The sequence below is a fragment of the Gouania willdenowi genome, chromosome 4 (assembly GCF_900634775.1).
Source record: "Gouania willdenowi chromosome 4, fGouWil2.1, whole genome shotgun sequence".
Lineage (NCBI taxonomy): Eukaryota > Metazoa > Chordata > Actinopteri > Blenniiformes > Gobiesocidae > Gouania > Gouania willdenowi.
In genome coordinates, this window is record NC_041047.1 from 24,980,248 (window position 1) to 24,993,819 (window position 13,572).

The window sequence follows — 13,572 nt, forward strand, 5'->3', positions numbered from 1 at the left end:
GCTTTGTTTTTCCCTCCTGCAGCCCTTCTAAATGACCTTTATAAAATGTTGCAGCTTAAGTAAAGAATCAAGTTCTTTAGTCCTTATGTAGTTTGGATTCAGAAAACATTACAGATTCAGCACTAAAAAACAGAGTTTTTAAATATTTTGGATAGGATGTCACAATTATGTTTTGTGTTTGTTTTTATTTTTAAATGCACATTATTTCGTTTTAATTTCTTTTAAATCTGGTTTTGGTTTTTCAGTTGCGTTTTTTTCCTGCAGCCCTTCTAAATGACCTTTTAAAATGTTAAAATCTTAAATAAGCAGCAATTTCTTTAGTCCTTATATGTAGCTTGGATTCCAGATATTACAGATTTAGAAATTAAGACTTTGTGAAACTGAAGAGAAAATGTATGCACAATGCACTCAAAACAAACAAATAATAAACTCAAATTTCCTTTTTTGCACAGCTTCCGATCTATACATTTTAAACTGCAGCTTTATGTCAACTTTTTTGTAACGTGAAAAATCTTTATGCATTTACTTCCTTTGCACCGCCATGTGACTTTATTCAACATATGAGGGTAATTATAATAATTACGCATTTTGATTTGGAAATCAATACTTCTGATTACGGTGTTTCATAACTAATCAGAATATTTGATGAAATATCTGTGGCACCATTATTAGGAGACTAAACAAACCAAAATAATAATAAACAGGACCTCTTTGAGTTTGTTCACTTAAAAAGAGTTTGTTTTAAAGGAGTTTAGTTTTAGTGATAAGTCACTACATAGTTTTGTCTCATATATTTAAACATAAAGAGCCTGAGGCTGGTGTGTAGAGTAAAAAAAGGGGGCTTTGTGTTTATTGGTTGTCAGTCTTCACACCTGGCAGCACATCGCTCAGACGAGAGGTCACAGCGCCGACCAATTACTACAGACACACAGAAGCAAGTACAAGGTGAAGGTCCACCATCACTTAGACATGGACCCATCCACTGAGTGGAGGCCTGACTGGTGCACAGCAGACAGATGGAACACCACATCAAAGACGCCTTCATCACCAGTGCTAAGTGGTGTTTGAGTCTGTGAAGGACTCGTTTTCCAAAAAAAAGGGATTCACTCTTTACAGGTAATACAGGAAAATGTGTGCGTCTGCAGACGGTGTGATCAGTTTGAATGGAAACACAAGCTTTTCAAGCAGAAAAAGAGGAATATTTAGGCTTGGTATTGGAGACGGACTGACTCGTCTATAAAAAGATCATCAGGGCAATAATGGGACAGGTGAGAGGCAGTGAAATGGGGAAAAAAAAATGACCAAAAAGCCCAGAATTAAACATGCGTTTCCATTGGTTGATCATCCATCGTACAGAGAAAGTGACATATAAAGAAACCATGTAAACTCAGGGCTACAGTGAGGAAAAAGCTCATGCATCATCAGGGAGTTTCTCCAAAAGGGAAAATCCAACTAAACTTCAAAAAAAGCACATTTCAATAGTTTTAAAACATCAGGTACTACATGTTACCATTTCTTCTTTCGTTACCCACCTCGGCTGACTTCAGGCATAACAAATGAGAGAAAAGAAATGTGACGAGTGAGTTCACATCTTCACTACTTCTTTCTGGGATTTTTACACAAACCCTGAACTGTCTTGTCTGTAATTGCACGCTATTACACGCTTTTATCAACACATAGCATCAGCTGATGGATGTCGGGTCGTTTCTGTGTGTTGTTAGAGGACAGACTAACCCGGGGAACCAAAGGGTCAAGTTCATTTACAGCCCCGCATTTCCATGTCTGAATGGTCGGCTTCCATAGTGGTTCACATGGGTTTTGTTCAGGCTGCACGTCACACTTTCAACTACACCACAGCCCAGCATGGAGGCACAGCCAGAGCAGGCGGTCAGTCACACAGACCGGCGTGGGGGGAGGGGGCTGGTTACCCTCCACTGCTCAGCAGCGACGGTAGCCTGCAGGGAGGGCGGAATCTGGCTCAATTTACAAGGCTATACAAAAATAGAAGTGTGCACAGCCACATGCACATCTGCAGTGACTGGCCTGTGCCCGTCTTTGGCATCCTTATTCACTTTTCCACAGGTTTTATCTGCTAAAACTTCTCCCGTATAGTCAACATGCGACTAAAGCCTCACTTTAGGATCACCAAACTGAGCCTAAACCTCAGTTTGTGATGATTTACACTAAACTAGCAAAGCGCAGCAGTCTGATTGTACGTCTTCCATGTGCAGACAAGAGTTTTGTTGCATTAATGTGAACTGGACACGTGGAAAATGGAGCAGAAGCACAATATTACGGATGCGTTTATCACTCCCATTCCTTGTGTTCACCATCAACAGCCTCCATTAACAATGTGAGAGACCTGCGATATCGAGCAATAGAGCGTGTAAACGTGTGATGTAAACAGACGTTTTTTTAAAAAAAAAAAAAGTAGGTTAGAATTCAAAGTTGGAGGACTACGTCGCCACTTTCCTGCTCGTGTTTTCACAAAAACAATCAGCAATAGTCTGTGGCACACTCCTAAAACATACCACTGCATTGCAGCGCTCCGTCTTCTAAGTTTCCGTCAACCTGAAGATAACTAGTGATAGTCGCTTGGCACTAATTCAAACCAAGGTGCTTTTGTTATTATTAAATACGAGAGTATTGGGGACTAAAACTGGGCTGGTTTCTGGTTGAGAGCATGAGGGGAAAGGGAAAGAACACAATTCACATGTAAATTAAAAATATTCTCAACATGCGCTACACAAAAAAAAAAAAACAGGGAGAAATAATCAGGAAATAACAAAAAGTAGTAACATTCAAATGTAACAGACAGATTGCCAATCTAATACAATGTAATACTGTGAACTGCACCATCCCTCCACAAAATAAAAAGAAACTAATGACACGAAACGACAAAAACAAGATTTAAAATAGACTCTGAATGGCTCCAGGTAGCTTCGAGTGTCTGCTCCAAATATATAAAATAAGGAGAGAAGAGAGAGAAAAAAAAATCATCTGTCCACAGTTTTTGTTCCTCTCCCTCTTGGACTCTTTCACAGTTTCAAGTCTTTAGTGTTTAGTTTGTGTGAGTCCAAAAAGCCGCGTGTCGCCTCTTCAGCGGATGTTAAAAAAAAAACACACACTGTATACCAAAGAACTGCTGAATAGGAAAAGGAATAACTGTTGTTTTCCTCGACCAGCCATCTTAGACTCAAGGATTATCACTCCGATGTGGAGCACAGACAAAATCTCTCATTCTAACACTCCATCTAACGTAGTTTGACAAAAACACACACCTCGCAGGGCTATGGAGGGAAAAAACACAGAGCAGGGATCTGGAATAAAAAAAACCAAACACATTCCCCATTGATCACAAATCAGAGCCCTGGTGTTTACCGCAATGCAAATGAGTACACTTCTGTTTGAGTGAGCATGCTTCACGTAAATAATGAAATAATACAAGTGAGTAAACAATTCAAAGTGAGACTCAAGTACATTAAAGGTGTTTTTAAAACCCTCCCGCCCAAAGTCATTGTCCAGAGTGTGCGTGTCGTGATTGTGTGTTCGTCCAAATAAAAGATGAAGATCCTGTTGTTGAGGAAAATTGCGGACACAATTTAAAATTGCTCCAACAAAAAAAAAAAAAAAAACCCACAAAAAAAAAAAAAAATAGGGATTTTGTTTTTCTGTCCTTGGGTGAGAGATGGAAAGGCTCCACTGAAGTACTGAAAAAACAGAGGAAGTGGGAGACAAAAGCAGTGGTGTTTGTCCTTGTTCAGTAGTAAATACATCCAAAACAGTGTCACACACACACACACACACACTCACTCAATCTCTCTCTCTTTCATGCACGGGCACACACACACACACACACACGCTGGGTAAGGCAGTGATGGCAGCAGAGGCTTCAGTGAGGCCACAGCTTAGAACTGGAGAAACAGCGGTCGGAGCTCATTGCAGTAAAAGCTCATCTTCATCCTCCTCCTTCTCATCAGCTTCCTCATCCCCCTCCCCCCCTCGCTTTCTTTGCTCACTCACACTCCTCGGCAAAAGTCACTCAAACGACATCAGATTGGCTGGAACCTGGGAGTGAGAGACACATTTAAACTGCAGTGTGCGTCAGTGTGTGTGTGTCCATGCACGTGTCCCTCTGTGTTTACTAACCTGTTGTCTGTTGCTCTGACAGGCTGCACTGAGATGCTTGAACCACAGCAGAGCGTTCATTCTGTTCCCTGCCTGATACTTGTATGTGTTACCTAGGCAACGGAGACAAACAAGAGTGAGATCAGACAGGCGTATCATTGTCAAATGTAATTGATTAAATGTGATTAGAGATGGCCGATATTAGCCATAAAATGTAATATTGTTGGACATCAATTTTGGTTTTTCCCACTTTGTTTGAGGAGGCACATTAAACACGAATGCAACACTTTTTCCATTACTAAAGTTGATAAGTGTTCTTATTTTGCACAGATATTTATATACAGTCACACAAAATACATACAAACCCATAAATTGTGAATACCCCGCATCTTTGTTTTTTCAATCATTTATTTGGGGACCGTTAAACAAATTTTTCCTTAATATGGTTATGTTACTGTACCTACCTCCTAGATGGGTGCATAACACATGGGCACATCACATTAAAAGTAGGCTTAATGAGCAATTTCCATTGAGTTACTGTATATATCTCAAATGGGGGTACGTGTACCACTAGGGGTATGCAATGGCATTACAGGGAGTACTTGAGAGAGAGAAATTGGAAAATAAACCAATAAATATGGGGTTTTATGATGTTTATTTTCAGTAATAAATGATAATCATAATGATGAGGGTAATTATTTTGATAAAAACATGAACTAAAAATACAAGGGTCAGTCTCTCGGTCCCATATCAGGAGGGAAATTAATTAATTTATTCAGGAGGCACTAAATACTGTTTCATTCCACTTATTTACAAAGTTAGATTCTTTAAAATGTGTTTTATCACTCATTCATTCCACAATTATGGTCTATAGTGGTTTTTAAATAGTTTTCTAAGCCAAATGTTGTAGTCGGACAAAGGGGGTACATGGATTCAGAAATAACTGGTTTATATAATGTGAAGTAAAATTAGGTGAACTAATAGCGATCTATGCATTCATCGGTATTAATATTGGAAATGTTGTGTTTAGATTGTGGATATTGGCAAAAAGCTAATATCGGACATTCATATATCAAGAACTCATTGTATAATATTGTAGCGCTCATATTATGCACATGCATGTGTCTAACTTAGCAAGCATGCATCAAGCAACCTCCGCACGAGTCCCACCAGCATTATTTTTTTTCTTTATGTATGGGGCTTTAACCCAGACATGTTTCTTTTCAAGACCCAATCAGGAGATTCCTACACACTCGTCAGTCCCCAAAAAACATGAACAGGAACAGAAGCTTTCCTTCGGAGGCAATATCGTACTTAAATGGATGAAGCCGTCATCCATAGTTTTCCCGTAAATATCCAAATATCACACAAGCAAAAGATTTAATTAAAGATTAAGATTAAATCGGGGCTTTCGCCTTTAATTGGCCATGTAATGTTAGTACATTAATGGAATTCGTCCTCTGCATTTAACCCATCCCTGAGGAGCAGTGGGCAGCCATTTTGCGGCGCCTGGGGAGCAGTTCGGGGTTAAGGGACTTGCTCAACATCCCACAGTGACGGCCCAGGTGAGGCTTGAACCGGCAACCCTCCGATTACAAGCCCAGCGTCCTTAACCACTAGGCCACCACTCCCCTTTTAGAACAGAGAAACACTGCTTGTCTGGTTTTTGATTTTTCTGTATTTCTGTTTAGGTTTTAAGTCAATAAAACAAAATAAACACACTGTTATTTTCTAATTATTTAATTTTAAAATGGAATAACAAAAGAACGAACAGTACACAGATTTTATAAATATTCTCTCTGTGCGTCTTAGTCTCACCATGTTCGGAGTCGGTCAACAAGAAGACGTCGGGATGTTCGGGATCGTCCGCCATCATGGCCATGAGGCCCACCACACAAACACTTTTGCTGGACGTGGACTTGAACTGAGTAAAATATGAAAATTGTTGTGAATATTTTTAAACTTCCTTTTCTCATGTTCATGCTGTGAAATGGGGTTACAGAGTGTGTACACTCCGCAAGATGTTTATTAGTCTGAGTGACACCAAGCGCTGCACTGCAGTGATGTCACTGGTGGAATTAGCCACTGAGTGCTACCATCTGTCGGAACAGGCTCCAAACATTCCCACATTAACATTCACTCTTCAGGTCCCCATTGTTCTCCAAGTCATCTGTGCTGTCGAATGGGGTTCTGCACAGTTTAAGGGAATTAAATCCAAATGGACAGTGTTATTATGAGTCTCCTCCTTTCCCTGTGGAAATTACAAGAAACAATGATCTCCAAGTTCTTGGCAGATGATTCCGTAGGTAAATTCTTTAGAAACAAGCAGACGGAGGTAAATATGAGTCATCTCTTTGTAAAACCAAATAATCCTCCCTTCTAGTCAATGATTCAGTTCTTGCAGAGAACATCGGATTGAAAATCTTGACTTTTTTCCAGCTTTCACTGCAAAGATGCTGAGCCCGAGTGTGTTTACATGAAGACGTTTGGCAAAAAAAAAAGTCTCTCCAAGTCTGTGATGAGTTATTCTATTTATATAATGGAGTGAGTGGTGAGTGTGCGTTTTGACTCACATGTTTTCTCTCACTGGACTTCAGGGACTTGGCAGGGTAGTAGTAGAGCTGCGTTCCACAAAGAGCGACCCAGTATTTGGTCCAAGAAGCCACCTGGAGCATTGAATTAAAGTCCCGTCACACACTTGACTTCAGAGAGATTCCCTCAGTCAGCCAGTAAACAAGAGCGGGGAAAAAAAACCTGACTGATTTGGTTGGGTTTATTTTTGTGAGAGCTAGAATGTAACGCCTCAAACTGTGAGAAACTGGTAGGACGCGTACACGCCTCTACCAACATAACAGCAGGGCAAACACTGGATGCAGACATCTATTTCAAACTGATCCAAGAGGAAATAAAAATGGACCCAGGCGAAGAATATAGTTTGATTTATTTCCTCAACCTCCAGCCAGCTTTGTCCTGAAGTTCGTTTTAAACTTAAACTGCCCCTTTCAAATTACAGCAGTTTTATTGCAGCAAATTGAATTGATACTTTGGCACACTTTTAGTTTCTGAATAGCAAGTATACTTTTTGCACAGGTTTTTTGCAGTCCTGTTTATGAAACTAAGCGCCAGGAGATATTATTCACGTCCTTTGACTGGAAGTTAGTCTGAGGTACAAAGGGCTTGGTTTGATGACAGAGAAACAAAGAAAAAAGCATTTTATAAGCCAATAAAACAAAAAACTCTTGTGAGCAAAGAGAAAGTTACCAGATAAAGGAAAAGCATGTGGAACCCACTAATGATTCCTCCTGGTGTGAGGAAATAATGGAAAAAAAAGACTGTTACGTCATCCAAGAAGCTTTTAAATCAGTATCTTAACCTGGGACAGATCAAAGTTATTGTAAGTCCATAAACTAACCCAGTACATTTGAATCTCAAGATGATAAACATCGAACAACTGAAAAGAAATATATAAAAAAAATAAAAAACAAAAACAATAAAGGGCTTACACTGTCTGAGAGCGAAGTAGAATGAGTTTAACAAACGGGCAGGAAAAGAGACATTTTGTGGATTAAAGAGTCTCTGAGGTCTCGTCAGTGCTTGACAGACAGTATTTGTAGCAGATGTGTTCCTGAATAGAGCACACGGATGCTTAGATATATATGAGCATGTGTATGTGTTCTTACAGTGGGCTTCTTGCCCTCCTTAAGCACGGTCTTCCGTCTCAACACTCCCTGCACTGTGACAGCTCCAGGGTACAAGTGAACAGCCAGCTCCTCCGACTCTGCCGAGCTACAGAAGCAGAAAGAACTAGTGTCAACAGGCTTTGCATACATATGCTCACTGCCCACTAATGCACCGGTTAAATCAGAATTCAGCTGATAAGACAGACAGACGAAATCTGCAGAGCTGCTTTTGCCTCTGCTGTATGTTCCAGTAACCTTTCTCATCTGGGCTTGTGGTGATAAAAACAAGATTTTTCACAGATGTAAATCTTTAAAGTTGATATCTGCAGAGAAAAGATATAGGTTGTGCAGATTGTGTCTGTCTGGAGGATGAGAGCAGGAAGGCCAGCAGAAAAATCAGAGAGAAGCTGATGGAGAGCTGATGGTCTCTACACTGCATCCATGGCTCAGTTCTTCAGCAGACACTGGGCCAGTCTACTTCATGCCTGAGGATGGAACAGTTTCCAGAAACACACGGAGTGCAGTGTGACTGTGGAAACTTATTATAGCCCCGAAAATGTGGAAACCCATGACGAAAAGAGCTCTAGTCTGATTTGGAGAGATGAGACCTTCACGCATGGTGGCACCAAGAGCTTTTTTCCCCCCCTAACTTTTTGTTGTAATCTAAACCATTCCAATATACTCTGAAAGCTTATTAAAACACTTGAGCGTAATCTGCTCTGGATCTCATCTTTCCATAATCGAAGTCTGCACCTCACCCTTCAGCTGCTTGATACCCCTTTCTAATGTCAGCCTCAATGTGTGTGAATCAAAGTGATACAGACATGCAGGAAATTTCAGAGAGCTGTATTTTTTAAAAAAGATCCTTGAATTAAGCAAAAAGAAAGAAATAAAGAAACAACACGATTGATTGTGACATCACCCACACACACTTCAGAAAACCAGAAGCTTATCCCACAACTAAAAAAGAAAGCCCTCCACCAGAGACTGAGGGGTGAAGAGTGAGGGCAAGAGAAAGTTTTTTTTTTTTTATTGGATCTGGTCAGGGTGGATGTACCTGCTGGGCCTCAGGACTCCTCTGTAGGGGATGCGGGACACACGGGTCACTGGGCCCAAAGAGTGATAGAACCGAGTCCTGTTCAGATAGGATAAGATAGGTTTGGGTATATAGGGCGTGCGGTACACTGTTAGCGCTGTGTGGGTGTTTTACTGAATGGGTTAGGGAGAGATGAGGTACAGTCACTAGGTTAGAGGAGCCACTACCGCACGTGTTTGTAAGTTACTGACGAGTTTATGCTACAGACGGTTGAGAGGACAGTTTTTTATTCCAATAATGTGCTTCAGCCTCTTGTTGGCACTGGTATGCAACTGGTTAAAAGGGATCTTAATGGTAAATGCGCTTCAGGCAGCAGGAAAAGCAGAAGCACCTTTATAACTTGAGTGCAGGCTGAGCGCAGCAGTGGAGGGGAGGTGTGCTTTGGCTGTGAGGCTGAAAGCTGAGCTGAGGCGCACAGTGTGTGACAGTTTTAATGGCAGATGGTTTTTGCATAACGTCCTCAAGCAAGAGACTCAAAAATGGGACTTTCACATCGAGGCATTATGGATGGGGGGGTTAATGACCAGCTTCCTGCCTGTGGAGAAAGAGGCACCACCAACATGGATGTGTCTGCTTTACCTCTCGAACGCAGGCCAGGAAACTTCTTCACTGAGCTCCGAGCCCTCGCTGCTCCCTGTGCATGTACACAGCGCATTACATTCATCGTCACACCATGTGTAAATGTGTGTTTTGTTCTGAGGAACACAGTGAGCTCATACCAAGTGAAATGCCACTGGACAGAGTTGAGCTCTCTGCATGGCCTCGGGTCGGACTGTGGCTCTCCATCACACTGTCGTCCAACAGGTGGCGAGAACCAGCATTGGGAAACGTAGCACTTTTGAACTCAACTGTGTTGATCTTATGAATAAAGCTGCTGGGATGCCAGCAGAAACACACAGAATTTTTGAATTTTTTTTCCTCAATCCTGAATTTCACACAGCAATTTGCAACTTTTTTTATCCATAGGATGAAAAACTGACTTGTAACCCAGGCTGTGGCACTTCCTGTGTCCGTAGGGCAGCAGATTCCTGGGGGATGGAGGAGTGGCGGGGACTTTGGTTCCTTCAGACACAGCCGTACATTTCCGACCACAGATAGGAGATCCTGACGCTTCTTGGCCTTTGGGCGAGAGGAAGAGCCAAAGATGAAAAAGAAGATGTGACGCACAGTCAGTTTATAACTTTCAGTAAAATACATCAGTAATGTTGGAGCCAAACTCACCAGCAAGATCCTCTTTGGAGGCATTTGCTCGTGGTGTGCAGGTGCCAGGCTCAATCCTCTGTGACAACCTTTAAGAAGAATATATATGACGTTTTAAGCTAATTCATCAGATATTTTTGGCATTTGTGATTTGAAAATATATAAATCAGTATGCAAACATTTTCACTTTCACCATGAGCCAATTACTTTGGTTCTTAATGTGTACACATTGACGTTGCAAAGATCATTGTCTTGAAAAGATCAATTAGACAAAAATACTTAAAACTCTCCTAGGTTATTCAAAGACAAAAAAAACAAAAAAAAAAAAAACAAGAGTCACTTGTTTTCTGTAAAAATCTCCCTAAGATAAAAGATTTCAAACCTTAAATATTAGTTGTTTTTTTATATCACTCTTATTTCTGGACAGATACATTCTCAAACAGAGAATAGTCAACAACAGTAGGTATGAGAAAAACTGACCCATTTATTATTAACCAATTGGTTACATAATTTTAACCAACATAATATTGACAGTATTCTACAATTGACAAAAAAAAAAAAAAAAAAAATCGGAAATTTGAATTCAATATTGGTTTTCAGGCTGATATCGGGACACCTCTAGTTTTTTTCTTTAACACAACACATGATCAGTTTAAGTATAATAATGTATTGCAGGTATACGACACCAAAAAATAACATTTGTAGTGTTTACATGTATGCGTTATTATTTGTATACAATGTCTGTTAGCTTTGTGCAGGTCTAAAGTTGTTTTTTTTAAAGAAATTTAACACCACATAATACAATATCAATGGTAAATAGACTTGAGCTTTGGGTTACTAGCTGTGTAGGTTTTATTTCTTACTTGTAATTGTCATCCTCCACAAACTTCTGCAGCTCCTCGATATACCTGACTGAGTTAAGATACTTCTGTATATGAGGCAACACTGGTATATCTGAGAAAAGAGAGTGGGAGAGAGAGAAAAGCCACAATGTCACAAAAAAACATTAATACACTGTTTTATTTCAATAATGTTTCCGAGGGCAAAGCAGTGAAGATGAATTAATTTCTGCTCCGTTCTGGTCAGTAAACTTTAAAACCGCTCAACTCTACAGTAAGTATTGGAGTGCGATAGCTGCATCTTCCTTTTAAGTGCTTTCTTAAGAAGCTTCTCAGAGGAAAAAGTGCCCGTGAGTCATGTACTGTGGGATCAGTGAGCCAAAGCGTTAAATCCAAGCAAAACCTGCGAGGACACATTAGCAACCATGTAAATAATTCAAAAACATTACAAACTATATTTTTTGAATGACGCAAAACAGTGGTGAAAACATCGGCTTAGCACATAATTCGCCCATCTTAACACTTTACAGAAATACTTGATGAATGTCTGTCTCGCTGAGAGTATCTCCATGGAAACATTAAATATGCATTCAGGCTTTGGCACTGACTCTGTCCCTATTTCTCATAAAGATGAGAGGATTACAGTCCAAAGGAAAGCATTATAACCTAAGGATATGATTTAAAACATTGAGCAAATATAACTCACTGAGAGGATTGAAATCTAAAGAAATCTAAGTTTGTTTTTTACCAGTTTTGGGAAGTATTTGTCTGGCAGCAGGATTATTTTAAAAGTACTAAATTGATTCTGACAAAATGTTAACCAAAGCTAGACCTTAGGCCATGGAATACTCCATAATGGTACATTTTGGAGGGGCCCAAGATCTATATAGTGATTCTCGATCAAAATAAAAAAAAATCCCTATCTCTCATTATTGGCAAAATTTGAATCAGTTATGTCGGGTTAGTTCCCCAATCACCCCAATGATCTGGATTGTGCATTTAATTGCAAATCTTCAAAAAAATGGGGCTGTCCATACATTTGGACTTACTGTATTTTTCATTAATAGGGATAGAAATGTGTTCCAAGCCTTTAAAGTGTGAATGATCATGGTTCCACTATCAGGATCACTGATTTCGATAACTGCCAATATCTGACAAAGAGGACATTTGTTGCTTGGTGGAGGTTTGCGTTCTCCGTGTGCTTTGGTTTGGAGATAAAATTCCTTTTAAGACCAGTATCAATCATATTCATTATTTCTGTGAGGCCCAAAAGCCAAAATCTAATAAGTTCTAAAACAAAGCAATAAAAAGTAACTGTTACTTTGAGATGAACTAATCAAACATGTTGTTGTATCCAAGTCCTACCGTAGGTACATGATCTCTGCAGGTCTGATATGATTCGAAGGATGTTGTTCATCAGGTTCGACCTCTGTTCATTCTCCAGGATGCTGCCTGTGGAGGGGTAGGCCGAGTCTATATAGGTCAGGTCAGACAGGTACATCCCTGAAACAAAGCAGCGCACAGAAAAATATTTATCCAATAATTGCTATGAAATAAACAGCTCCCTTTAACAGTCTCCCCTGTGAGCCAAGTCCATGCCAAATGAGGACACGGTCCATCTGCAGGAGATGTTAATCTTAACAAGCCATGAGGGACAGAAGGACATCTGTGACTTTTTACACAGAGCAAACACAAACAGAGCTGGACAACGTAGTCAAGCCAGACTTCCCAATACCAAACCCTAACAGCCAGCACTTGTTTAATATCACACACAGGGATCAAAACTCAGCCAGGGTTAAACTCATCAACTTCGCTCAAATTTCAAACAGCTTTTGCTGCCAAAACCTTCTCCAAGTGGATCTAAACTGTCTATAAAGTATCTGGAGTGGATAACAGGACAGATCTACCGGTACATTTTTCCAACGCAACTCAACTCTCTCAACACTTTTCTCCCTTGTTGCATCTGTTTTGGCAGACTTGGAGCAGAGCGGAGTTCGCAGGTCTCTTATTACATAAATATTAACGTTAAGAGACAAACTCAGAAGCACCCTTCTACCATTGTAAGGGAGAGATTACCAAGTTACAGAAGTAGATAGCTGGAGTGCCTTCCTTTCTTTATTCCCCCACTCTCTCTTTCTTAATGTTGCTTTCACACGCCAGGGTCAAGATTTAGTGCAGATGTAAGAAAAGTTATCACACAGTTTACTACATGCCATGAAAACCAGTGCTGATCTCATTGCACGAACATTCATTTACAACAGTCTCAATCTCACACAACAAAAAGCATCTAATAAGAGAAAAAGAGGTTTAGAAGCCTGTGGTGATTCAGCAGATGGGGTAGGGGTTGAGACATGGAGGAAAGGAAAGAGGAAAACTTAACCACTAGAGCTTCTTTTCCCTGAGAGCATATGAGGGACAACTGCAGCTGGTCGTGTACACACCCATATCGAACACCCACAGAGATCTAGTGTTCAGGGATTCAGTGGGGATCATTGACACTTTAAATGTGGGCTTTTGTGTGCCTAAAGCAGGGTACAGATAAAGATTATCGAGCTGTTTTTGTCATGATTGTCCTTCTTCCTGACCAAGGACAGGAATCGCCAGAATATCCTGTGGTATGAGGTGTGTT

The 13,572-nt window shown here is 40.3% G+C and overlaps 1 protein-coding gene across 9 annotated transcripts in view; it reads right to left on the reverse strand.

Annotated features, from left to right (window-relative positions):
• Positions 1–821: 821 nt before the first annotated feature.
• ralgps2 (Ral GEF with PH domain and SH3 binding motif 2) overlaps positions 822–13,572 on the reverse strand; it is a 91,611-nt gene continuing 78,860 nt past the window's right edge. For 2 of the 9 annotated variants that reach the window (XM_028445471.1, XM_028445470.1), the window contains exons 10-21: positions 12,309–12,446; positions 10,968–11,058; positions 10,126–10,193; positions 9,885–10,023; positions 9,624–9,778; positions 9,484–9,538; positions 8,866–8,943; positions 7,809–7,914; positions 6,702–6,794; positions 5,947–6,052; positions 4,150–4,241; positions 822–4,068 (exon numbers count right to left, since the gene is read on the reverse strand). In XM_028445471.1, the coding sequence (XP_028301272.1) occupies positions 4,039–4,068; positions 4,150–4,241; positions 5,947–6,052; positions 6,702–6,794; positions 7,809–7,914; positions 8,866–8,943; positions 9,484–9,538; positions 9,624–9,778; positions 9,885–10,023; positions 10,126–10,193; positions 10,968–11,058; positions 12,309–12,446 (1,151 nt within the window). In that variant the 3' untranslated portion in view covers positions 822–4,038. Of the gene's footprint in view, positions 4,069–4,149; positions 4,242–5,946; positions 6,053–6,701; positions 6,795–7,808; positions 7,915–8,865; positions 9,539–9,623; positions 9,779–9,884; positions 10,024–10,125; positions 10,194–10,967; positions 11,059–12,308; positions 12,447–13,572 lie in introns of those variants that run through there. The other 7 variants (XM_028445472.1, XM_028445477.1, XM_028445474.1 and 4 more) reach the window with 6 other exon arrangements.